General features: G+C 40.5%; 1 protein-coding gene across 2 annotated transcripts in view; it reads left to right on the forward strand.

The window, feature by feature from the left end:
- The window catches only part of LOC149005282 (polyadenylate-binding protein-interacting protein 9-like), a 47,141-nt gene that overhangs the window by 16,029 nt on the left and 4,854 nt on the right, over positions 1-26,258 (forward strand). The window contains exons 7-8 of one of the 2 annotated variants that reach the window (XM_089168164.1): positions 8,760-8,807; positions 8,993-9,061. In XM_089168164.1, coding sequence (XP_089024290.1) covers positions 8,760-8,807; positions 8,993-9,061 — 117 coding nt within the window. The remainder of the gene's footprint in view (positions 1-8,759; positions 8,808-8,992; positions 9,062-26,258) is intronic. The other variant, XM_089168165.1, reaches the window with a different exon arrangement.

Below are 26,258 nucleotides of genomic sequence, written 5' to 3' on the forward strand. Positions count from 1 at the left end.
GCGGGCTACGGAAACCTAAGAGGAAATATTGCCAAAAGTGGAGGTGTTCCAAGCTTTAAGATCCACTTTTACAAGCCGAAGCTTGGCAGAAAAGGAAAGAAGAGGGAGGGAGAGATGAGTAGAGGGCTTAGATCAGACAGAGGAGACAATGGAGGAGAAGAGGGATGGGAGGTTCACATGTCAAAAAAATTTGAACAATTTGGGGCCAAAGGAGAAGTAAGGTAGAATTTGGATTTTACAAGGGCTATGATCAGAAATGCTAGAATTAAGGAATTCAACATGTGCATTAGGAAAGATAGAAAGCCAGTGATCGTTAACAAGGATGCGATCCAGTTTGTCCGCAATGCGGTTAGGGTGGGAACGACGATTTTGCCAAGTTAGGAGAGAGCTGAACCAGCGGAGATCGTCCATATCAATGGAAATATGGAATCAAGGCAGTCATTAAAGGCTGTGACTGTAGGGAAACAATTTCCCACCTTTTCAGAGCTGGAGCAGACAATATTGAAATTATTGCCAAGAGCCTGAGGGAGGGATAGAGCAAGGGGAAAGGGAGGGGAGGAGAGGAGATTCCAAAGAGGAAAACGCTTATGAGGTTAGTTGAAGGAATAGGTAACGGAATGGAGAAAAGCGGGTTGGGAGTTTGGAAAGGAGAAGTGAAGATGGAGGAGTTAAGGAGAGGAGAGGAGGATAGAGATGGGAGAGAATGGTCAGGTTCCAAAGAATCCATATTTTGCCATTAATTGAGTGATCATAGTTATTGTAAAAGGACCAATTGGGAGCAATTGAGGCAACAATGTGATTTGCATTTTCCTTGGAAACTTGGGTTTCAAGTAATGCACAAAAGGGAACCTTAGAAGAATTTAAGTGGTCTTTAATTTCAGTTTGCTTAGCAAGGGAATTAAAACCTCTTAACATTCCAAATGAGACCCCTAATCATGGGGAACTGAGGTGAGGGACAGAGATATCTCCTAGAATAGGCAAGAGTGGCGGATCTAAGGGAAGGAGAGGGAGATAGAGGTGGTGGGGGAAGAAGAGGTTGAGGGTGGGCAAGAATCAGAGGTTAAGGAGGTAAAGGGAGCCGATAAAGAGTGGGAGGCCAACAACCATAGAGTTGGGTTTAGTTGGGAGTGGTAGGAGGAGTTATTTTGGTTTAGGAGGATTGGGCATGGGTTAGAAAGGATTGAGTTTTGAATTGGATGGGCCAAAGTGGTATTGGGCGATGGGTTGTGGGCCAAAGCAAGGTTAGATGTGTTTAAGGGGAGCAAAGTCAAATTGAGTTGTTTTAACTAGGAAGATTTTGGTTTTTGTGGTGAATGTTTGAATTTTTTGCTCTACTTCGTTTCTCGTTGTAGATAGTCTTGTAAAGTTTCCACCAAGGTACGAAATCTCGATTTTGAGGCCGGGCTTATTTCGAGGAATTAGTCACTTCAACAGTCTTTGATGGTTATATGGGTATCCAAAGTATGAACGAGATTGATGTTTGTTGTCCCAACCATTCTTGTTAGTCTTGATCCGATAAGGAAAGGAGTAATTTCTAACAAAGTTTTCGTGTTGTTGATTCCTAGATGTAGTGCTTCTTCCCCCCCCCCCTCCCCCCTAGCTATTGGTAACCTGTAATACAGAACCTGTAGGTATAATCTTTCGCTCAATACTAGAATCAACAATTGAAGCATCTGAGGTGGTATTGGGTGATGGGTTGTGGGCCAAAGCAGGGTTAGATGGGTTTAAGGGGAGCAGAGTCAAATTGAGTTGTTTTGACTAGGAAGATTTTGGTTTTTGTGGTGAATGTTTGAATTTTTTCCTCTACTTTGTTTCTCGTTGTAGATAGTCTTGTAAAGTTTCCACCAAGGTACGAAATCTCGGTTTTGAAGCCGGTTTCAACCAGCCTTGTGACCGAGATTTCGGTCAAAACTTGAAAGTTTTCCTAGTAAGTTTCTACTACAAGTTTTGGCCCATTTGTTTGATGGTTTTCATTTGATTTCTTGCCTACTATCTATTTAAAGCATAATAAACACATGGAACTAGTATTTTGCTAAAAAGAACCAATGAGAAGTTATCATTCAAGTATACTAACACATGGGAGGTTGCGACAAATGCAAACTTTTTAAAATTGGACAAACTGTATTGCATACATGAATTGTTTGATATGAAATTAAATATACAACAAAATACAATAACTAAAAACGAAGTCCCAAGCTTCAGTGCTAAGTTGAGTACTTGGGTGGAATTGGTGGATCCATCCCCTGTCTATATAGTGCTCTGAATACCAGATGAATGCTGGCCATGACATGGTATGCCTTAAGTTGTCTAGGAACTCATTCACTACCTTTTTATAGGTATCATCAACATAATGTAGATATCCCATCCTAGGAAATGTGTCATAAGGAAAATGACTCTGTAAGTCACTTGCTCTTGGAAATGGCCCAATTGGGTCTGTGGTGGTTTGAAACCCAGTTCTAGGGTTAGGGTTTCCGGGATGGATTCCCTAAATTTAGGGTTTGCCCAGAATCTTCCACAAATAAATTTAAATATACAGTGGGATGCCTATGGGTATCTATAGAAGTCGTGGGAATATCTTAGGAGTGATATGGGTTGATAGGGAAAAGATGTTGGGTGAAAAAGCTCAAAACCTGGATGGAATGGTCTATTTAATAATAAGAAAGCAATATGGGATGTAACAAAATAATATGGGATGAATAATTTGTTGAATAAAGATGGGAATCTGAATATGGAAGTTATGGGTAGGTTATGGGTTTAACATAACTATTGGGATGGAATGGGGTAAGGGTTTGAAGATCTTGGGCAGTCTTTCTTTCTTTCTTCTTCTTTCCTTTTCTTTCCTCTTTCTTTTCTTTCTTCTTTCTTTTTCTGTTTTCTGCTTCTTTCTTTTTTCTGCCGCAAGTCAGTAGAGAAAGAGAGAAGGGGCCAAAATGGGTAGGAAGGGGGGGGGGAGGGTGTCGCAAGAGAGGAAGGGGCTGGTGGAGGGTTTCCTTGCTGTTGCAAGGAATTTTTGGGGGCTGAGGAAGGCCTATGGGGGTGGGTGGAGGGCTTGGAATGGGCTGCAAAGGGAGGGGAGGGGTTCCTAGGGTCTATGCAAGGGGGTCTGCTGGGGGAGAGGTGCAATGGGTTTGAGATGTGAGGGAAGGGGGTGGGGATTTCTGTACTTAGAGCTTGCTGAGACAGTTCATGGCTGCTGGAATTGGGAGAAGAATGCTGGAATTCTTGAAGAAAGGTGCTGATCTTTGAAGAAGAACTTAATCTAAAATCCATCGTGGCACCCTCAAACAGGAACCACGGTCCTCAACTCAATAACTGTGACTCAAATAATCAGACTTAAGGAATTCAAAGAAACAATAGGCTATTTATAGCCTACTAAAGACCTTGACTCTAAGTGAGATTCCTTTATAGAGTAGGATCTCACAACATTAATCTCAACCGACCAAATGATAAAAGATTTAGTGGACTATACTTGACTCATGCTGAAATGAAATCCTAATTAACTAAAACTCTAATTGACACTTGCTAAATTCTATTTAATTAAAAACTCTAATTGACATATGCTGGAATTAAAAGGAACTAAAGACTCAAGGACTCTTATTTAACTCAATTAGACTTCCTAACTCTCTGAAACTCTTTAAAAAATAAAAGAGAAGATTCTGAAAATAAAAATCAGCAATTATTTAGGCCTGGTTTTGACCAAAATTCCTTCTTTAGGGTTCAGCTAGCCCTAGATGGGTCCACTTTAGGGTTTTGGCCTGGGGGGGGGGCAACCTTGTTCTCATCAGATGGTACTACTACTACTGATGGAACTCCAAAGATGTAGTCACAAATGATGCACCCCATCACCATACCCAACTGACATACTGTTGCCATCATCAATAGAATAAGTTGATGACCCCCATATCCATATTGACCATATCTATAGCCACAAGCCCCAATGGTGCACCCCCAACACTCTCCATGCCACTATCTTGGGATTGGGAATTAGGGAATGATAATGGTCTCCAGTATCCATATCCTCTAGGCTCATCCAACCTCATGGATCCAATAAAGCCTACTAAGCTGGCCATATCCATCTGAGAACTGTCAAACTGATGTCCACGGTAATGTCTGCGATGGCTATATGTACGTGCACCATGTTGTGAATCCTGTGTTGCATGCTCACGTTGAGTCTCCCCTGTGGACCTTGTTAATAGTGGTGGTTCCTCCTCATTACTCGCTCCGTGGCTGGCTTGGCTGGTGCTTGACCAACGCTATGACCATCATCATCAAAAGATCCTTGGGCCTCAATAACTGGCTAAGTGGCATCATCACCGGTGTTGGAAAATTGTATGTTATCTTCACTATTTGTCGATGCATCGGGACGGGCAGGTTGTGTATGATGTCTGCCCTCCGTGGCCAAGAAGTCATCCACATCAACCCCCATCTCTTGTGCAATATGGCTACTGGGACAACCTTCCTTAATCAGCTTTGGTTCCTCTATCCCTAACCCACTCAAATAACAAGTTTTCATCATCATCTCCCACCTCAAATATGTCGGACAACTCAATTTAGCCATTATCATGATCCATCGTCTGTCTAATGTGATCCTCCCTCAATCTCATATTATAATGCACATAGAGAAGGTCTTTTAGTTGCTTCACCCCAATTGGTCTCTTCGAGTGGATGCGGTTGAAAGTGTTCTAGATCCACTCACACCCCGTTGCAAAACATGTCTGTGAGAACACTTTACATGGAATCATTGACAAGTTGGGTGAATCATTGACAAGTTGGGTGAGTCGGTCCCATATTGTAGCCACTTGTTAGCTGTAACAAACATATGGAATTCAATTAGTAATGTCATAGTGTCATACATAAGTACAAGAGAAAAACTAAACGATAAGATATAGAGAGATTTGAACTATCCATGTTGGTGGTTTCACGTGCTAATATTGATATGGAGCGACCGAAACTCCCAATGGCATCTTTGAAGGACTTTCTAGTGTTCTCACAATCTTACCTCCAAGTTGATGATTGTCTAAATGCCTAACGAAGAGGATCTTGTTCCATCCTTTCCACTACAATCTGGACCGTGCATCTCAAATCTTGCCTCATCCCAAGCAGAAGCTTATAGTGGTACTTGGTATTTAGATAGTATGGTAAGAAGGAATAAGAGGAAATAGTGAGAAACGTAACAGCATAATAATAAAAAATAAAAAATTAAATCTACTAACTATAAAGTATAAATTCACCACCCTTATGTAGTGGATGCTACAACTGTCTCTCACATTTATCCTAGATGATGTTGAGGAATTTTTTGTTGTCCCTTGGGTAGACCGACTGAACCTATTGCTTCATCATGCCAAATGCAGCTCATATGGGTGGAAGACTTGGTTTCCTTTGTTGATCTACTATCCTCATTACGGTCACCACAGATTCAAGGATCTTTACTAGAATCCTTGGACTATCCCAAAAGCCCTCACTGGAAATGGTGGTTTGTGCTACTATCCCTCTTGGGATCATGGATGGCAAAGCATCCACCTAGGTGCCTAGGCTCATTGTTAGGTTAAGGCAACCTGTCACCTTGTCACCTAGGCAATGCCTTGTCGCCTCAGTTTTCATTGCCCTTTATCGCCTAGCCTCGCCTTGTTGCCTTGAGAACCATGCTTTTAGTTAAACTAGTCTTCTGATGTGAACATAGACCTCAAGACAGCTTTCTTGCTCTCAGAGCTCTATAATGCAATGTTTGATTGGTTGCAGACCTAGTAACGCCTGGCCTCACCAAGTCACCGCCACACCGCTTCCTCATCAATTGTAGTGCAAACCCATGGTTATAGATGATGGTGTTCAATTGTCGTGCTCGGTGTACCACTCATTTCACAATCTTCACGTGGCCCATGTTCTTCAGCATCATATCAATGCAATATGTAGCACAAGGAGTCCAGATGAGCTTGTACATGGGATTCTCTATCATCTTCATCCTAACCTTTTTGATGTTGGACCCATTATCTATGACAATTTGGACCGCATAATCCACTCCAACCTCTTTCACCACATTCTTCAACAACATATAAACATACTTTGCATCCTTCTTCTCCCAGTATGCATCCATTGTCTTGGGGGAACATTGTCTTTCATTGCTGTTAAATGAAGTTGATGATGGACTGTTTAGTGGGACCAATCCAATTATCACACATAACTGTAATCCATAATGAACCCACATGGACTTCAAACCGTTTGGTACATATACGTTGCATCCTTCTTCTTCCTGGATTTGTCCACGACTTAAGGAACATTGTCTCCCATCGCAGTTCAAAATGAACTTGATGATGGATTGTTTAGTGGGACTAGTCCATTTATCATAAATAATTGTAATCCCGTAATGAGCCCACATAGGCTTCAAACCCTCAATATATGTCTTTAAATCTTCCTTATGCTTTGGCAGGCATGCATTGTAGATCTCATGTGGGGTTGGTCCTTGCACTCCACTCCTAGCCTTGGTGATCTCATCAAATGTTGCATTGTCCTAGGGCCCTTGGGCTGCATTTGTCGGAATGCTGTGGTAGAAAGCCTATTTGGAGAAAGCAAGCCCTATTTGGCAAATATATTTCACATCCATCTTCTCCCTGGATGCATCCACTAACTTGAGGAACACTATCTCCCATTGCAGATCAAAATGAACTGATGATGGGCTGTTTAGTGGGACCAGTCCAACTATCACACATAACTGGAACCCGGTAAGGAGCCCACAAGGCTTCAAACCCTCAATGTATGTCTTCAGATCTTCCTTATGCTTTTGTAGGTATAAATTGTAAATCTCATGTGGTGTTGGCCCCGGCACTGCACTCCCAAACTTGCTAATCTCATCAAACATCACATTATAGTAGGAATTTGCTGGAATACTGTGGTAGAAAGCCCATGAGAAAGCAAGCCCCACCTTATCCTTCACATTCCCTTATATTGCTTTAGCTTCTTCTATTCGTTCTTTGCCATCCTAAATAGGGTAAGATCTATGCGAAGAATTTGTATATCTAGATCTATGGTTGCTACTAATGAAGCCCAGCCCTATGGGGCCCGTGAGGCTAGGGTGAGATTTGGCTCCTCCTTGACACTCTGTCTCCTCATGGTTTGGGATCTGCTTGCCTAAAACTTTGGCTCTCTAGAGGACCTTGCTCCCATGGCCCTTTATTGCCTCCTCAACTCATTGAGTTTCTACTTCATTTTAATCATTTGCATGGCTCTCTTAATCTATGATGCCTCCTGTGACTCAAATAGCTTATGCTCCCCTAGCTCCTCCAAATTAAAGTCTTGCTCTCCTAGATTTGGCAGGTCATCTAGGCAAGCATCCTTGAACTCATCCCACTATACTCTCTTCTCCTTCTTCTTTTCTTCTGCAACCTTCAAGTGTTGGGCCATTTCCTGTTTGATCTCAATAGGAACCATGGGGCATCTAGTGACATTCATATCTCCCCCAGCTAGATGCCACTTTAATCTAGTGGCCCCACCTCCTCCTATATGTTTTTTTGCAGTAGTTGCACACTTGCACTTAGACTTCTTATTTGCGGTCAGTGGCCTCCCATGCAATGTAACAATGTTCGACATCTTCAAAATTATATGCCTAATACAAGAAAACACACTAAGTCTCTTCAAAACCGTTGACAAAATGCTTCTACTTATATTCTCCTATATTTAAGTATAAAATAGAAAATAATTAGTATTTTTTTAAATTTGAAATTATTTTAGAAATATTTAATAAGTTTCAAATAACTAAAATAAATCTACAAAAAATTCATTTCAACAATATCACTGCATAGATCGAGTGATGGTGTCTCGCATACATTAAATTCAATCCCATACATCATGTATACATATGTATTTTCTCAAAATACAAAATTGAGAAAATAGTTTTTAAAAACAGAAATTTTAAAAAAATACTAGCAGTTATCAAAAAATGAATCTAACAATGCTCAATAATAGATTATAGTCCTACACTAAACATATATTAATCTTGTAGCCATATATGACCATTTAGGCCATCAACAAAGAAAAAAAAGGAAGTTTGAAACAAACCTTGCAAAAATCTTCCAAAATCTCCAAAGGAGGAGCAAATGGTGTGATGGAAGGTCAAGGAGTGACTGAGATTGGGTAAAAATGTTTTGAAAGCACAAAAAATAATTGAAAGAGGAGTTGGTGGTCGAAACAACCTCGGTGAAGCCAGTGGAAACCTACAAAATCTCACAGGTTTTGACCAAGAGGGTGAACTTTTATAACTGGAACCACCTGGTCTGGCCCAAAACCAGATTTCGAATTTCAACAGTGATGAGTCGAACCTGATAATTTTTTTTTCCGCTACGGGTTTCGTCTCGGCTTCCTAAAAACTGAAATTTCGACTGGAATTAGTGAAATCTTGGTTACAATTTATACCATGGTTTTCACCCTAATAGTTTGAACCAATGGGTGGAGGGACTCCTTTGAGTATAAGGGTGGTAAACTCCCAATATTCACACTCATGATTCATCTGTGGCAACACATACTGTGAACACATGGATATGATGCAAATCCACCCAGATTCCATTTACAGTTTCCATCTTAAAAGTTCAAAATGGTTGCTGGATTGACTTCGAAGTGTAAAAGGGGTTTTGTAGGCTAATTAGTAGCAAATCTGGGACTAACTCACAACTTTGGGCATGATCAACTTGTTTTTGAATATTTATTGGTTTTGGTTTTGACTAGTGTTTCTTTTCTTATTTTCTAGTTAAAAGCTTTATTTTCATTGGCAGGTTACTCAAAATGATGTGAAAATTTTCTTCGAAACTATCTGTGGAGAGGTCAGAACAATGCCCCACAACTATTTCATTGCTATCAACTCCCCCCTCCCAACCACCCCACGCCCCCCCAAAGGAAAAAAAAGAAAAAGGAAAAAATAAACACCATCTCTCCCTTGTTCAGACACAAATACTTGTTTTCAAATTTGAAGTTCCTTAACTCATCTTGCATAAAACTTTATTTATAGGTTTCTCGCCTAAGGCTTTTGGGAGATAACGTGCATTCGACTCGTATAGCATTTGTCGAGTTTGCTATGGTAATATTTAAACTCCAGCGTTAGAGTGCATATAACTGCAAGCTGCCTTTTCCTATCTTCAGCTAGCGGTTTTGTTTTGTGGCTTATATACCTCTGCAGCCTTCATGCATGCTTGCTTTCTCATTGTACACACAATGTCTGCTAGACAGTTTTATATGCTGGATGATGTTGGTTTCACTTGAGAGAAAGAGAATTATTTGCCTTGTCAATGTTATAGAGGCTGCCAATAATCTTTAGAATAAAACAGTGGTTTGATTGTGTATTCACAATGTCACAGTTAACACATTAAACAAGTGTAAGATAAATCTAAACATTCCAATGTACCTAATTACCTTACACAGTTTACTAAGAGAACCAAACTAAACCAATATTCACCAGTTCAACACTGCCCCTCAACATGGTGAATGGATATCTTGCATGTCCAACACAATGGGATGGAGGTCTATCAGCTGGTTTTTAGTATTAACAAAAGGAGTGCAAATTGGACCTTTTTCAATTCTTCTTGATGAAGTGTCACTTCCGATATGTTTTTGTTCCATCATGTTGAACAATGTTATGACTTATGAGCTATATGATTACAACCCTATTGTTATGATTGAAGTCTCATAGGCCCTGCACATCATAGAGTTTCTATAACCACATAGGTTCATAAACCCTCGTTTGTGCCTCTGCATTTTCAGAAACTACAGGTTGTTTTTTGCTCTTGCATCGCCATATTTTCTCCATAAAATGTACAGTAACCTGAATTAGATAGTCGGCATGGTTATCAAGTGTCTAGGCATTTTGGGATGGGTTGGGTTGTTGTCAAATCACTTTTTTTTTGTTTGTTTAGAAGCCAAGCACCCTAGGACTACGGTTCAAGATCTCAATCTCGAGGCCCATTTCGCCAACTCAAAAAGATAGTTGGCTTGAGATCTTGGCAAGATCTCACTGAGTTGGTGGAAAGTTTTCCCCCAACTTGAGGGGTATTAGGGGTCACTTGGGATTGAAACTTCTTGTCCACGGCTATCTCAGGCCTTCTGAACACACTGGTGACCTCAGATATATGGGGGGAAAATGGTGTCTATTTATTCCTCTTTAGACCCCAAGTGGATTATGCCGAAGTTAAACCCTTAAGATGGCCTATTGTACATCATATATTAATGGTCGAAGTTTAAAATCCAAAATTCAAACTAATCTAATTCATTATGCATGTTCATTGTTCAAATGACAATGTTCAACTGATACCTCCTCATTATCTCCATCTCTTACCCCACCCCCCCAAAGAAAAAAAAAGAAGAAAAAAAGAGGGAACCTACTCCCTCACCTCAACATCTCCCTCCCAAATTCTTAGCCCTCTCTCACCCTCTCCATCATCCATGCCTTCAATAGCCTCTCAAGCAGAGATCCCTCCTTGCTTCCTTCTTCGCTAGCTCTGGAGCCCTTCCTTTGGGCCTGGGGGAGACTTCATTGTCATCTGCTCTAGCACTAAGAAAGTGACAGAAAACTCCCTTTAACTCCCTTTTGTAGATGCCTTCAATGATTGCCTTGATTTCATTGAGTGGATGACCATCGCAGGTCTGGCTTTACTTGGCAAAACTGCCCAGCTTGTAGCCATCGCATAGCTAGCAAACTTGATCATTTCCTAGTCAATGGTACCTGGCTATCCCACTTCCCAAATTCCAATGCTGAATTCCTAAAATTCTAGCATTTTTTATTATTGGCTCTGCAAAATCAAATCCTTCCTTCATCTCCTTTGGCCCCAAACCCTTCAAAGTCTCTGATATGTGAATCCCCCATTCCCTTTTCTCACCCACTGTTATTACAACTTGGCTAAACCCTCCCATCATCACTCCTTTGCTGCCAAGCTTCCCGTTGTTAAATCCGATTGTATAGCTCGGTACAATCCTCCTTTGGCAACATCTCCTCCCAACTCTCTTCGGTCCACACCAACATCTCTTATATTTAAAACCAACTTCTATCCGGCATTTCTGATCCTCTCCTTACCAACGGTCTTGACTCTCAAGAATAGAATAACAAAATTATACGACCATTGGAATCCCTATATAAGTCAAAACTCATAAGTTCGTAAGACAAGCATAGAATGATTGACCTTCTTTTGGTGTTGTAGATGTCTTAAGAGTAGTTGTAAGTGAAATTCCAGCTGAAATCAGCAAAAATGGGGCAAAAAGAGTTCCATTGAGATATGGCGAGATATGGGGAGAGATTTGCCAACGGGGCAAGATAAGCGAGATGCGCAAATCTCGCCCTTTATTCTCGTCTTGCCTTAGATATCTCGTGAGATCTCAAACTTTGGTGATACCATCAAAGCAGACTTGGCCAAAGCCATTCGAAGTTTCTTCCTCATTCCTAACCTCCCTCACATAAGTCAAACCTTTCTTTGTTTCCCCCAAATCACCTAGGGGCTTCCTCTTTGCCCAATTTTAGGTCTATCTCCTTATGCAACCTCCTCTACAAATTCATAGATGAAATTCTTGCCAATTGCCTTGGACTCATTGTCCCTTATCTAGTCAGTCCAAAACATTTTGCTTTCATCTCCATAAAAAGCATCTCTTACAACATTCTTCTCTGTTCCGAGATTGTTAAGGGTTTCGATTGAAAGCACAATTCTCCTCTGCCCTTCTTAGGATTTTCCTCTACAAGCCATTTGATTCTCTCCAATGGGACTTTCCTCAGCGTTGACCTTAATCTTATGCACTTCCCCCCATCTTTTCCCAATGGATCCTCACTAGCACATCCTCCTTCACCTAATTTGTCCTTTTTAATGGCTCCCCGTTTGGCTTCTTCTCTTGCAAAGCTGGCATTCACCAAGGCTGTCCACTGTCCCCTACCTCTGCTCTCTAGCCTTGGAAGTCCTATCCGCAATATGCAATCCAAAATCAACCTTTATTTGATCTCCCCTCTCCCTAAGTGCAAATTGACCATTCTTACCCACCTGGCTTTTACAGATGATAATGCGACCTTACTCAAATAAGCCTTAATCTTCCAAGATATCTAAGTCTGGACCAATTTCGCACCCGTATTTAAATCTTGGGGTTTGGTGTATGGGATGGTTCCTGGATGGTCTTCATAGTTGTCATGGCATTGCCTAGTCATTCGGGCAGTCCTCAAGGGTGTGAGGCGACCTTTGCCTTATATGATGTGCATAAGGCAGTCTCCTTGACCCTCAATTAAAGCCATAGTTGCCACAGAAATTTCCAGCCTTATCCTAACTAACCTAATACTGGTAGGTCTTTATAAGTAGACCTGTACAAGGACTGACGTAAAGGAATAAATAACTACAAGGATTAAAAAGGAAATTTGCATACCCAATATGACCCTCAAGTGGACAGAATTACAAGTCTGCCAATGGCTTGATCAACTATGCTAAAGGACTGCAATAAAATTAAAAATAAGCTGCTGGGCAGCAAGCCTAGGTGGCTCCCTTGGCCCTCCACTTGTTCTTGATCTTGGACTTAGAGGGCTCGGATACTACATCAGATTATCTCATGATCTTTTGTAAAGCTGAAGCCTCTTCCATGATGTCCTCCCTACACCTCTTCTAATCTCTTTTTGGGTTCTACACAAACCTCATTACATTCAAACTCTTTCTTTTTGGAGTCTCCACCCCCCTCTTCTTTCCTCCTTTAATTCACAAGGTTCACCCTTGCAAGCCTAAATCTAAGGGTGGACTAGGGATTCGTAGAATCACATACATGAATGTAGCTGGGCTCCTCAAATTCATTTGGAGGATGCCTACCAAAGAGAATTACATTTGGGTCAATAGGGTCCAATCTCACCTCCTTAACAATGACTCTTTTTGGACCGCCACCACCCCCTGTAACCCTTTTTAGACCCAGCAAAAACTTCTCTCTCTTTATCCCTTGGCCCTCTCCACTATGTCCTTTAAAATATTGTGGATAGCTCCACCATCTCCGTCTTGCTAAACCCTTTGCACTCTCTTAGCATCCTTTACCATGTGGTAGGAGTAGGAGCTAGGGCAGTCTATTCCTCAAGTATGGCTAAGCTTTGCCGTCTCTCCCATTTTATAAATTCTAGATCTTGCCCCCCCCTTCTCCCTTCCATTATGAGATAGACCCTATCTGACCTCTCCTCCCCACCCCCAAAAAAAAAAATTAAAAAAATAAATAAAAATAAAAACTCCTCTACACTCCTTCCAAAAGGATTAGCTCCTTTGACTTCCTTTTTGGAACTCATCTTTCTCCATTGCTTCTGCTTGGAATCTTAACCACACCTCTCCCCCCAATCTCCTGGGTCAAACTTGCTTGGCTTAAAGGCCACATTTTCCTGCTAACCTTCATTGTCTAGAGAAACTTCTTTGAATGCCTTCCCACTCAATCCGTTCTTCTCCACCATAACATTTGAACCAGCCCATCTTGCATTTTTTGCACCAAAGTCAAAACTATCCCCCACCTTTTCTTTGCCTGCCCTTTCTCTAGACCCATCTAGCTTCTTTCTCTCACCTCCATCTGGCTTCTTTATCCAGACCTTTGCTTTTAAGAGTTGTTGGATTGCCTCCACTTTTGGGGGATCTACAATTGCTGACACCCCAGGGAAACTTTTGCTTAATGCTTGCATCTCCTACATTTGATGGAGAATAATCTTTGTAGATTGACTTCAAAATCCAATACTTGTAGATGGACTCGAGGGACCATCTTGTGGGATTTAACTCATTTAAGGGTCGGGTTGGGCTCAAAGTTGGTATTTAGCCTATTTTAGGTCTTCATAACACACTGATGGCCTTAATTTTGTGGGAAAACAACCCTATGTATGAGTTCCAACTCGACCCTAAGTATGAAATTGAAATGTTGCAGGAATGAACATGCATGATTAATATAGAACCATTAGGGTATATAAATAAAAAAACAAGTGATAAGATACATCAAATAATTTAAGTTGCTCTAAATTCCATCCATATTGTAATATGACGTCACATTATCGGCTCTCGAGAATACAATAGTACAACCATCATAAGTTCATAATAGAAGAAGGTGAGATCAAATCAATCAAGGCCCAGCTCCACCACTGGCACCACAACCCCCTTCTGCAAGTCCTCAACTAGTGGCTTTACGTCGTTCAACCAACTTAATGAGGTAGTAAAAAATATTATCCCTCACAAAATTAAGGACATCAGGGCACTTGGTTGCATCTGCATGGTATCCAGCCAAGTGTTGCTTGAACCTCAGTTTGCCTCTGATGAGGACTTCGCTGCGATAGTTACAGCTAATGGTTTATGGATCCATGGGTACTCCGTGTTGCCAAGGAATATCATTGTCCTCATGCTATTGGTGTGCATAATGAACTTGTGGGTTTGGGTTCCTGAACCAGCCAGTCAACAACCCACCTTTACTCCCATATGAGAATTCTCCACAGCTAGGGTCTTGGGGACATGATGCCCTTCATATAAAGAGTAGCCACCATAATCAAAATCAGTGGTCTGATCTCCATATGCATAGTCCGAGGACTGCTAAGGCTGATGGTAAGTAGCATTAGCACTAGTGTTCATGCTCATACTCCCCTTGCTCTTTACCAGATCTTGCATACTCATAAAACCTTGTGTCTCATTGGCCACGCGTCCTATATGTTTGGGCCCAAGCACCATAGTCAGCACCCTCTCTGGCTTGGGTGGCATGGGTAAACGGTCCCTCTTTGGTGAATGTAATTGGTCTTGGTGATGGTGACCATAACGCATCCAGGCCCCAGGCAGCCCCAAAAAAGCCTAGAAGGAGCCCAAGCCCATCTGAAATAGGACCCAAACAAGGGGGGGGGGGCCAAACTGACCAAGGGGCAAAATGGTCATTTCTCCCCCTATGATCAAGTCTATTTAGTAGGGTCACTTCAGAATTATTTCTGAATTCTTGATTTTGGTTTTATTTTCTAAGGTGGAGATTTAGTGATTAAGTACATTAGGAAAGAGTTATTTACTAATAAGGAGTCCTATTTGTTGAGTTAATATTGGTCTTTGATTGTTAGTTGGAGTTGTTAGTAGGTGAGGATAGGGTTACCTAATATTAGGAACCTTATCTAAAAAGGAGTTCTATTTAGTTAAGTTCTATTCAAGTAGGTAAGTGGAACCCAACTTAGTAGGGATTCATTAGTTGAGTCTAGGAAGGTCAGTGGAGGCTATAAATAGCCTAGTTATTTGATGTAATTTTTCAGTTTTGGATGAATCAATGAATTGAGTTTTGAGAAAATAGACTTGGGAAGTCTTAGGATCCCTGGGAGGGTGACCTACGGCTGGATTTGTGCACTGTTCTTCAACCTCAAGACCTTCAATATCCAAGGCAATCATTCTACAGAGAGCATTCTGCGGTTCTTCAAGTAAGTATCCCACCCAAACCCTACCTCTCTTCCCTTCTGTCTGCCACCCTAACAGTCCCTTCCCTCTTTTGTTGGCCTAGTTCTATGCTCCCAACCCCATCGCATACAACCCTTACGCCTTCCCCTTCAATCCTGGTGAAGCCAACCCTTCCCCTTGCAGCTGTAGCCTTTCCCCTTCCCCATGTCCTCAGTCCTAACCCTAATAGGTTTCATCTATTCCCTCATCAAATCAGCCCCATTCCACCCTCAATGGGTCGTCCTAGCCTATAGGATTGACTTATAACTTCAGTTTACCCATTGCAGCCCTAGTTCTGGAGTTAAGGAAAACCTGCACTTCATCTCTTTTGTGAGGAAGTTGCAGAATTTTCTGAGATTTTCTATTTCTTATACCTCAAGTTTCAACCCTTAAACCCTTAGGATAACTTCTGAAATTAAAGCCAGAGTTGTTTCCAGTTTAGTCTCCACCCACATTCAACCCTAGGCCCTTTCCCAGCCTTGACCAAAACCTATCCCTATTCCTACCTGGTCTAGGATTGGCTTTTCAAATCTGGATTTTGAGCTTTAATATAAATTCAGATCTGGAACTTCAATTCCAGCATATCCAAACAGTATTAGAACCCTTAAAAACCCTAACCTAAACACCTAGAAACCCTAACCAGTGTTGTTGCTTATTAAAGAGGGTCTTGGGTATCCAAACCTAAACCTGGGTTTGCATCAAGCCCCCATTGACTTCCATGTGCACCACTACCACCTACACCAATAGCACCACTACCATTGCCTCCCTAACTGTGAGTTTGACTCATAAGATGAGTAGCATCATAATCATCATCATCATCATCATCATCTTTAGAGGTCCCACTCTCATCTAGTGTAAAGGTCGGCTAGGTGGCTCCTCAAATGGTAAAGTTGGTTGTGTAGCTGGTTTCTGTATGCACCACACCCTTATGAGAAAATGTGGGCGTCTACCTCATCTGGGTCTATGGCAGTAGGCAGTAGTAATAGTAGGATATTGTGGCCCTCCTGGTTGATCCATGACAAGTCCACCTTGATCCTTAACCCACTGGTATATCACATCCTCGTGATCATCTGCCTCATGGTTCCATTGGTTTCCGAGCTTCATCGTCCATATCGTCATGTATGCCTTGCCTTACTCTCAACCTCATATTATAATGCACATAAAGTAGTTGCTCGAGTCTCCTACTCCCTTATCTGTTGTGTGTCCTACTATGGATGAGAGAGAAGATGCTCCAGTTCCTCTCACAACTAGAGGATTAGCATGTTTGTGACAGCACCTGAATTGTTATCCTCCTTAAATTTGGGGCACTAGTCCCATATAGCACCCACCAGTCAGCTGCATCACAAAAAAAGGGTAAGAGTGCATTAGCCTTATGGTCTTGGCAATCTTAACTATTGTACTTGACTACTTGGTTGTGTGCTTAGTTGAACTAGATATACTTATTAGGGTCGCCCTTATTCTTAGCTGCAATTGCAGTAGCCTTGCCAAAACTCCCAGAGGTATCTCTGAAATCCTTAGATCTGTGCACTTGTCTTTCAAATTTTGACAAAAAAATTAGCACAAGTCTAAGAATAGATATGAAAGAAGAAGGTGAAGAAACTATTAAATAAGTTTGGCTCTCTATTGATTAGCCCCTGCTTGCTAGGATCTTGATCTATTTTCTCCACCTCTTACACCGCTGTCATGAACCGGACCTTGGCTCCAGATTATGCTTTTATTGGTACTTAGGGTTGAGGTAGTAACCCTATGATGAGGAAACTAAAAACTACTCGGTTATGGACTTAGTTGGTTATAAAAATGCAATTAAACAATGGAAGGAGGTGGTTGAACGGCTGTGAAAATTGCTTGTTGGCTGAATGCTCATAGAAATCCTACCATTAAATTTGGCAGGATTAAATCTAGATCACCCATCATAAGTAGTTCAGATTTAATTCAATAAATTCAATGGTTGGATTTATTTCACAGCCGTTCAGCTCTATTTAAGCCATTAAACAATATATAAATTATACAATATAAAGTGACTCACCAGCCAAGTGTGGAGGATGCGTCAAGTGCTTCTCCCATCTCTCGTCAATGATCTTGAGATAGGCTTTGAGGATCTAGGGGCAGCAGCTCTGACCAGCACCTTCATTGGTTGGATGACAGCATATATGTGGGCTAATATTGGCTGCTTCTTAGTGTCCATCATCCTCAAAACAAACATAATAGACTCCAATGTATCCAATGTCCTGTTAAGCTCCTTCTAGAAGGACTCATCAGCAACGGTTTGTTGGGCTATTCTTCCTTCAAGTGTGCTACATCCAGCCTAACCAAACCATTTCTGACTTGCAAACATCGATCCAAGACCCACAACTTTCTTTTTGAAGCTTTTTAATGCCACATGGTGGCAAATCTAGTCAAATTGGGCCCTCACTAGATACTACCACACTTATCCCTTATCATCCACAAAACGTACCCATGGTTATATATAAAATTGCTCACCTACCTTGCTCTCTTAACTGCATTGCTGATTGATTTCCTTGTGCCCAAGTCCTTCAACATAAGATCAATAGAATGTGCTACACATGGTGTCTAGAACAGCTGAATCTTATTGCTTTTCTTGTTCATAAGCACCTGCCCCACCTTCTTGTAGTCAGCACCATTATCCATGCAACTTGGATTATGTTGCTTGCCCCTACCTCAAGGACCACCTGCCTCAGAAGCTTGTACAAGTAGTTGGAATCCTTCACCTTGTCTGATGCATCCACAGACTTCAAGAACACTGTCTGGCTATTGCAATTTTCCGTGAAGTTAATAATGTAGTCTCTAGTAGGATCAGTCCATCCAAGCCATCACAATCTCACTTATGTCTCCCATTGTGGCTTTACTCTCTCAATGTACTCCTCCAGCTCCTTCTACTGAAGCAAGTAGTTGTTCATCAGCTCCCGTGTTGTTAGCCCTTTCACCGCACACTTTTCCCTATCAGTAGCATCAATCATCCCTTGGTAATATGGACTTTCGATTGCATTAGGTGCAATGTTGTAGAACATAAACTTGTTGATTGCATCCCTAGCCTGATCCTCCCTACTACCTCCACCAAACATGTGAGGGATGGTTCGTTGGTAGAAGTCTTACTGCCACCAAACATGTGAGGGATGGTTCATTGGTAGAAGTCTTACTACTTGAAGTTGGTGGGGTCTTGCTCAAGTATGGGATCCACCCTACTACCATATGCATGCTCCTCGCCATGTCTGGGCTTCCTCCTCACACCGCCCTCCTGAAATCTTGATGGAGCTGTTGACTCTGACCCAGATTCACTTGGTCCTCTAGCCTACTCATATTGCCTCATATTATCAAATTACTAGGATTGTCTTCTAGCTTTGAGTGCAGCCTTCATCTGTCTGCACTTTGCTGCTGATTCTACACCCATACTCCTCGCAACCGCATCATCATCTAACTCCTTATCCACATCCATGAAAGTTCTCTGTAAGATTGCTTCCTCAAACTCGTTCTACTGTCTTACCCTCTCTGCCTTCTTCTATCTTCCTCCTTTTAAATTGGCTGCAATGGCTTGTTGTACTTCATTAGGGTACCTTACGACACTTGGCACATCCTTGTACCCCCCCCCCCGGCGAAGTGTTGTTTCAGTCTGGTTGCACCACCAGAACACCTTCAAGCAATATTTATACTTCTGACTTCTTATCAGTAGTCAAGGCTGCACCATGTTGACAAGTGATGTCTTCCGCCCCAATACCTGTGCCACTCCCAATAGTAGCTCCATGATCAGCCATTTAAACTGATACACATTACACAACGTAAATATGCATTTCCCATGTCAATAAAGTACTAAAAAGTAAACATCTAAACCATTCCATCACACTAATGTATTCAACTCTAAACTATTACACTGATAGAATAAAATATCCAAACAAAAACACTAAATCAGTGAAAAATATTTTTAGGTTAATTAAAAACATATAATTTACAAAACAAAAAAATACACACTTTGTGACACAAACATAGCATGTTTATATTAACATGGTTGTATTTTTGAAATACATAACATAACATAAGAGTCATTTAAAATAAAATAGAATTTTTCATTAATTAAATTTTTTTTGTAATTATTTTAATTAATTTATTAAATCTGAAAGTTAATATATATATATATATATATATAGCAACAAGCATGAAAAAGAAATTTGACTCCGTCAGGTTGTAGTCCTTCTAATGGAGTCTAACATATATTAGAATGAGTTTCATGACCTGAGTATTTGTCAATATATTTAATTTCAATTTCTTAGTAAATGTATTATTTTAAATCTGAAAATTCAAAAAATATATTAATAACAGAAATTAAGTTTTTTCCATGAAAGTGTATATTAGAGCTAGATGTTGAGAATATTTTTAATCCAAGCTCAAAGACCTACTCTAGAACATAGTATTTGTAAAAATAAAATTTGGAGGAAAATTTCACCTCGATTGAAGAACTCCTTCAAATGGCCTTGATTGATTTTGTTTTCTTGATGTAGATGTACTAAACCTTGCTTAGGAGTCTTGCAGGTGAAGAATCTGGCGAGAATCAGTCAAAAAATTGGGCCAAAATCCAAATTGGAAGCTCACTGGCGAGATGGCAGACAAGAGAAGCAAGACAGGGTCAGAATGAGACTGAATCTCAACCTGTCTCGCTCAAGTTATGTATAATAAAAAGGCTGGTTGGACCGAGATCTCATATCAAACTGAGATCTCGTCGAGTTTTCTAACCTTCTGGGACTCGCCCGGGATCTCGTCTCACTAGGCCTAAAAGGCGAGATCTCTAGAGAGATCTCACAGGATCTCTGACCATGGAAGTAAGACTCCTATTTAAGATAGAAGTCCTATTTAAATTCTGTTTTTGTTGTTTAGTCCTGTTAGGAGTCAGTAATAAAGGCTATGGATAGACCGCCTATGCTTGTAGCAAGGACAGTTTGATGAATAAAATTATCAAAGAGAGTTCTTGCAACAGAGATCAAGCATCGAGTGGGCTCTTGGGGTTTTTGAATTAGAAAGAATTCTCCTTCAGCAGCACAACTGGTCTACCTTCATCTATCCATCCTCCATCCCAAGCCCTCTAAATCTGGTAGCTATCCCTACCATAACTTCACCCCCCCCCTCCCAACAAAAGAAAGAAAAAAGAAAAAGAAATCGCACCCTATAGTTTTCTCTTCCCTGCCCCATTCAGACCTTTCTCATCTTCCCCCAAACCCTAAGTCACGTATCTCCCAATCCTCTCCTCCCAATTCCTCATCCTGAGATTCACAACCCTTACACTCCCATTAGCACTCGACCCCAATCGCTGGTCTAGTTACCGTCTAGAAACCCTAAAAGCTTGAAAACCTAAAATTCTCAAACCCTAGAACTTGAATCTGAAATTGAAAACAGTAAGGTTTAGACTTTGTTTGGAAAGCCTTTAACTTATAACCCTAATTCAAACCCTGTCCAACCACTCAGCAAACCCTAAAACCCCTAAATAGCCTAGAATTCCTTAACCACAGGGTTCGTAACCCTAGATTGTTTGCTGATCATCAGGATCTTGGTTTATTGGCCCTCATCTCAGTGAGGCACATCATAAGGATGATTTGGTTTGAATTTTGACTGAATCTAATGGCTGGTTTGGGATTCTTAAATTTAGTAGGATTTGAATCCTAGTAGGATTCCTGTGGTTAAAATGGGTCTAGAGGACTTAGATGGAGGTGTAAGTGTAACTTAGGGGGGAACATAGGCTTTATAGGGAAAGGTTCACTCCTAGTTTGAGTCAATTCCAATGGTCAGATTTGCATATATATGACCTTGAAACTTATATGTACTGGCACATCTGACAATCGAAGGAAAAAACAAGGGAAATAGAACAGAGAAGGGGGATATGAAATGGGAATGGAGTGTAAGCTGCCAGATACCTAGATAAGTGGGCTTTATGAAGCTTTGGATTGAATAGAACTGGAGTTTGTAGGCTGTCAAGTTTCAATCCAGCCATAGTATGTTTGACTTCACCATAGACCATTACTGTTTTTAAAATTTTGGACCTTCCATATTGAACAGAAAACACAGTTGCAACAGTATGACTCCCTAATAGGACTTGAAATTCAGAGTAACTTTATTAATAATCTGAGTTGTTGATCCCCATTCTAATCAGTGAGAAGCTATGTATAGCCTTACATAAAGAAGTCCTACTGAATTAGGACTTGAAACTGACTAGGATAGCAGCTACCATACTTCTAATTAACCAAGATTTGGATGCCTAAAACTGAAGTAAAAACGTAAAAGATGACTATTTTACCCTTAAAACTTAAGTAAGGCAGAATTACATAATTGAAGCAAAACTTTTTAGATGAATTAATAAATGCAGTTATTTAAAGTATTTTCTTACTTAACCTAGGCACTAGGTCCATAGAATAAGCCCCTGGCCACGTGAACCTATTGATCAAAGGTCCAAGACCCATATCTATGAACCTTAGTTTGATCTTAAAGGAAAATAGCCAATTCAGTCTGCATTGTTCACAAGACATGAAGTTAGAAACAGTGTGCGTGGTACTAGTTTCAACCCCTCTCCTTGGGGCAATGGGACAATATCATCAGAAGAAGATATATAGATGGTGCTTATGTTTGTGGGACTAACTCAAGGAGCACAGATGCATATGATATGATAGGGTAGTCCTTTCATTTCTATAATGGATGATTCCTTATGAATTTTGGTAGTATGATCTCATTAGTTTACTCCCTTGAGATTGGAACTATGTCTACGATGAATGTTGATGAAGGATTCCCTTCTTCTAGATTCTCTCCTTGAAGTGAGAAGGTTCATCCTTCATCCTTGTAGAAAGTGGTGTTCATGGTAATAAAGAGTGTGAGGGAGGATGACAACACTGATTAGTCCTTTAGAAGTAGAATACCCAAGAAAGATGTGTTTAAAGGCCCAACAGTTAAGCTTTGACCAGGAGAGAGTTGAATTATAAGCAAAGAAAGCACATCCAGCCTCATGAGCAGGAAGGTGAGAGGCATTAGCGGGATCAAGAGATTAAAATCCAGAATGTTCGAAGGAACCTGACTTACAGGAAAAAAGAGTACTGTGAACAGTGTTTTGAGATATGCATGGTAAGCACTAGTGAACATGTGACCTCTAGGAGATGGTGGTTCTTGCATTTTAGAATAGTGTTCTAATGTGTGGACTAGGGCTGCAATAAGTCAGGTCAGGCTGGGGTCTTAAACCCTAACCTGACTCTGATTCCCTAGCCTCTCCTTGACCCTAACCCTATCCTTGCAAGGCTACATTCCTTGCAAGGCTACATTGGGCCAAGGCCGGGTAAATTCTTATAGTGCTTACCTACTTACTGTGTGGCATGATTACATGATAGACCATTATTATCTCCAAGACAGCCGGCCTACATGTGATCATGATTCAGATTGGAATTATGATACATATTAGAAGCATTCGAAGAATAGTCCCTGTACTGTATTGGAATTTTTTGTGAACTATACTGTACTGGTGTTGTACAATGATGCAAGCAATGACATAAACAATGACTTCATACATGCACTATTGAATGTGCTTTTCATTTGCATTTGATTTGAATTTTTATTTGCTTTTATGGCATTTCATCTGTGTTTCATGTAAGTAATTGCCTATAAAAGGCATGAAATGCAATAAACAAGGAATTTCAGAACTTCACTTTCATTCTATGAATGGTATCAGAACCTCACTTTTGTTCACTTTCTCTTAGTTTTTTTATTTTAGTTCTTAATACTTCCGAGGCACACAATTATAGTGGATGCGTACGGTCGTGCCTCTCCACTTGGTGAATGTTGGTAAAGAACATGGTACCAACCTCTTAAGTTTATCTGTACCAGACTAATAGTAGCATGTTGGTATGTAAGTAACCATGAATCAAGTAGATATATTCTGGAGGCTGCAAGTATTCCTCTTCTACCAGGAAAAGTAAGGGAGAGCGTAATTGCACCTAGATGTAGATGGGTGTAACCTTGGATGATCCATTGATCGATGAGTTCTTCGGCCAAGTGAATGACAAAATATTGTTCTTTTCTAGAGGAGTACACATTAAATTGTGAAAAACTACTGGATTTGGCGATTTCCTTGATTGTTGGGGCCTTTTTGGGTTTGAGCAAGAACCGGATGGTCTGAGAGGCAGGAAGTTCAGGGAAGACAAAAGTAAGGTTCAGTAAAGGGAAATTGGTAGGGTGTATCTGATTTGCAGAAGGGATCTTTTCCTGATCTGTACATAGTTGATTTCGTAGAGGAGATCAACCTTAGAGCTTTGGGTAGAGGAAAGGGTGTTGTAGTTGATGAGAATGAAGATTAGGTAAAGAGACGGGGCGGTTGAGGGGTATGCATAATAGAACATAGCAGTTCTTAGAATCGTGTTGAACGGGTCAGATTTGTAGCAATGTATGATCTCTCATGAGTGTTGGAATTCCAAAATATGCTACTATGGTGTACCCAATGTTTTTCTTATCATAACCTAAGGAAGTTAATTCAGCTGAGCTTAAGCAGGGCTAACAGTGATCTTGATGCAAGCCCACCAACTCTCAAGGACCTGTCATTAATTTCCTCAGGTAGAAAATCAACTACCATGATTATAAAAGAGCATATAGAGTAACTTCAAGAACCAAAGAGATCCTTGCATGCTACAGACCTAAACACCGCTAACACGACCCTGAGAGCTGCAAGAGAAACTTAGAACATGACAATAGCACCCGTCACCAATGGAAGAGGCACGACTGTAGGCATCCACTACGATTATGTGCTTCAAAAGTATTTGTTTGACACCCCCCCCCCCCCAAAAAAAAAAAAAAATCTCAGGTTGTTTTCTCTTAATTCTTTTTGAATCAGGAATTTTTCCTTTTCAGTTGTAACCTAAACCTGCCCTTTTTGAATCCTATGTGAATCCAGTTGAAACCCCCAGGTCATTATCCACATCCATCTCGTTGAGCCTTTTGAAGTAAATTGAAACTTGGTGCTTATGCTTACATGGATGTCAGTGGTCTCTAAAAGAATCAGAATTTTTCCTTTTCAGTTGTAACCTAAACCTCCTGCCCTTTTTGAATCCTATGTGAACAGTTGAAACCCCCAGTCATTATCCACATCCATCTCGTTGAGCCTTTTGAAGTAAATTGAAACTTGGCGCTTATGCTTACATGGATGTCGGTGGTCTCATGAGTACTTTGGGTACACGGATGGTGGTCTCTTGTACTTTGGATTAAGAGTGAGTTTGTTTATGGTGGTCTCTTGGGTACATCAATGTTGATATTCGATATACATCAGCAATGAAGGTAATGGAATTTTGCAGTTGGCTGAGGTTTGGTTTAGGGACTTTGGGTTTTGAACGGAATCAGCACAGATAGACGACTTGAAATTAGAAACTAGGGAAAAGAATATTTGAATGGAACCAGCATGGATAGAGATCTAATGTCGCCTGGAATTTCTTAACTGCAGTTACTTTTGCTATTCTCAGATTCAATTACAAGTGGTATAGATTTACAATGTCTTAAATCCATTTCCAGTTACTTAAAGATAGAAACGATGTTCTAGACATGCTCAGAGTTTCCTTAGAAAAGAGGATGGGGGGAAGCTTGAATTAATCTGAATATCCAATGGTTTGAACTGTTCGGGAAGTTTCAAACAAGTATAAAGATTTCTTTTTCCTTTTTTTTTGGGGGCAAGAAAGTATGAAGACAAGTTTGCATTATTGATGCAAGGGAAAGCCTTGGGACTATGGGTCCTACGAGGGTTGGTTTGATATGTTCTATTAGGGTGGGAAGTGTCACTAAACAAACACAGGCAGGTGCATATAAACTTGATAACATGAAGATAAGATGTGATATTAAATGTTGCTATTAGCAATATAAGTCCTAGCCAAAGGGCAGCATCAACACAAGAGAGAGAAACGAAATAAAAGATATGGGATGGGAAAATGGAAGGAGAAGACTAAAGAGGTGCTAAAACATCCAATTTTTCAATGGATTTGTAGTTAAACTATTGACTTGCAGTCACTAGATTATAGAATCAATAGTATGATGATGTAAACAATCTGAACAATGTAATGCTGCATGCTACCATGATAGGGGATTCTGGCATCAAAATAGGAAGCTAATAACTGTTCAAACTTCAAACAGGGATTAAAGGCTCCAATGAAGGACCCAACTATACCATTAAGGTATGTGTAAAGAGGAAAATAGAAGAGGCAGAGCAGCATTCAGTGAATTATTTTTTTTGCACTGCTGTTTCAGGTTTATAGCCCTAACAGTAACTGTAAGAGTTTAACATGAGCAGGAAATAAAAAAAGATTAATCTGTCAATTTTTAGGCCTAGGGTGGTATAGCAGTCAAATAGAAGCACAGCAGAGAAAGAAAAAAAGATATGAACTGCAAACACAGTATACCATTTAAACAAACTAGAAACAGGTGAAGAAAAAGAATTCTGAGGAAAAAACTGCACAGCAGAACCATAGTTGTCATGGCGATGAGGCGATGCGAGGCGGTTTAGGCTAGTTGAGGCAATGAGTCGATGAGGCGTTAAGTGAAATTTTTAGTGTACATCTCATTCACTCCAAATCATTATAAATCTATCATATCTTATATGATTAAAAAAAAAAGCTAATATTAGCCTACCTCAAGTCATCCAACATGCTACAAACCACACATAGTAGGTCCTAAATAAAAAGTCGCGCGGCTTGCCAGAGTGTCGTCGTGGGAATGGAAGAGAAGAAGAGAGGAAGAGAAAGAGATTAGGGATTAGAGTGAGAGTGAGAGTGTGAGACTCGAGTCAAGAACTTATTCTCTTTCGATTTTGTTTGTTTTTTTATTTTTTATTTTAACATTTGATCACAT

The sequence above is a fragment of the Hakea prostrata genome, chromosome 9 (genome assembly GCF_041222555.1).
Source record: "Hakea prostrata isolate BN-2017 chromosome 9, UWA_Hpros_2, whole genome shotgun sequence".
In the NCBI taxonomy this organism is placed as follows: domain Eukaryota; kingdom Viridiplantae; phylum Streptophyta; class Magnoliopsida; order Proteales; family Proteaceae; genus Hakea; species Hakea prostrata.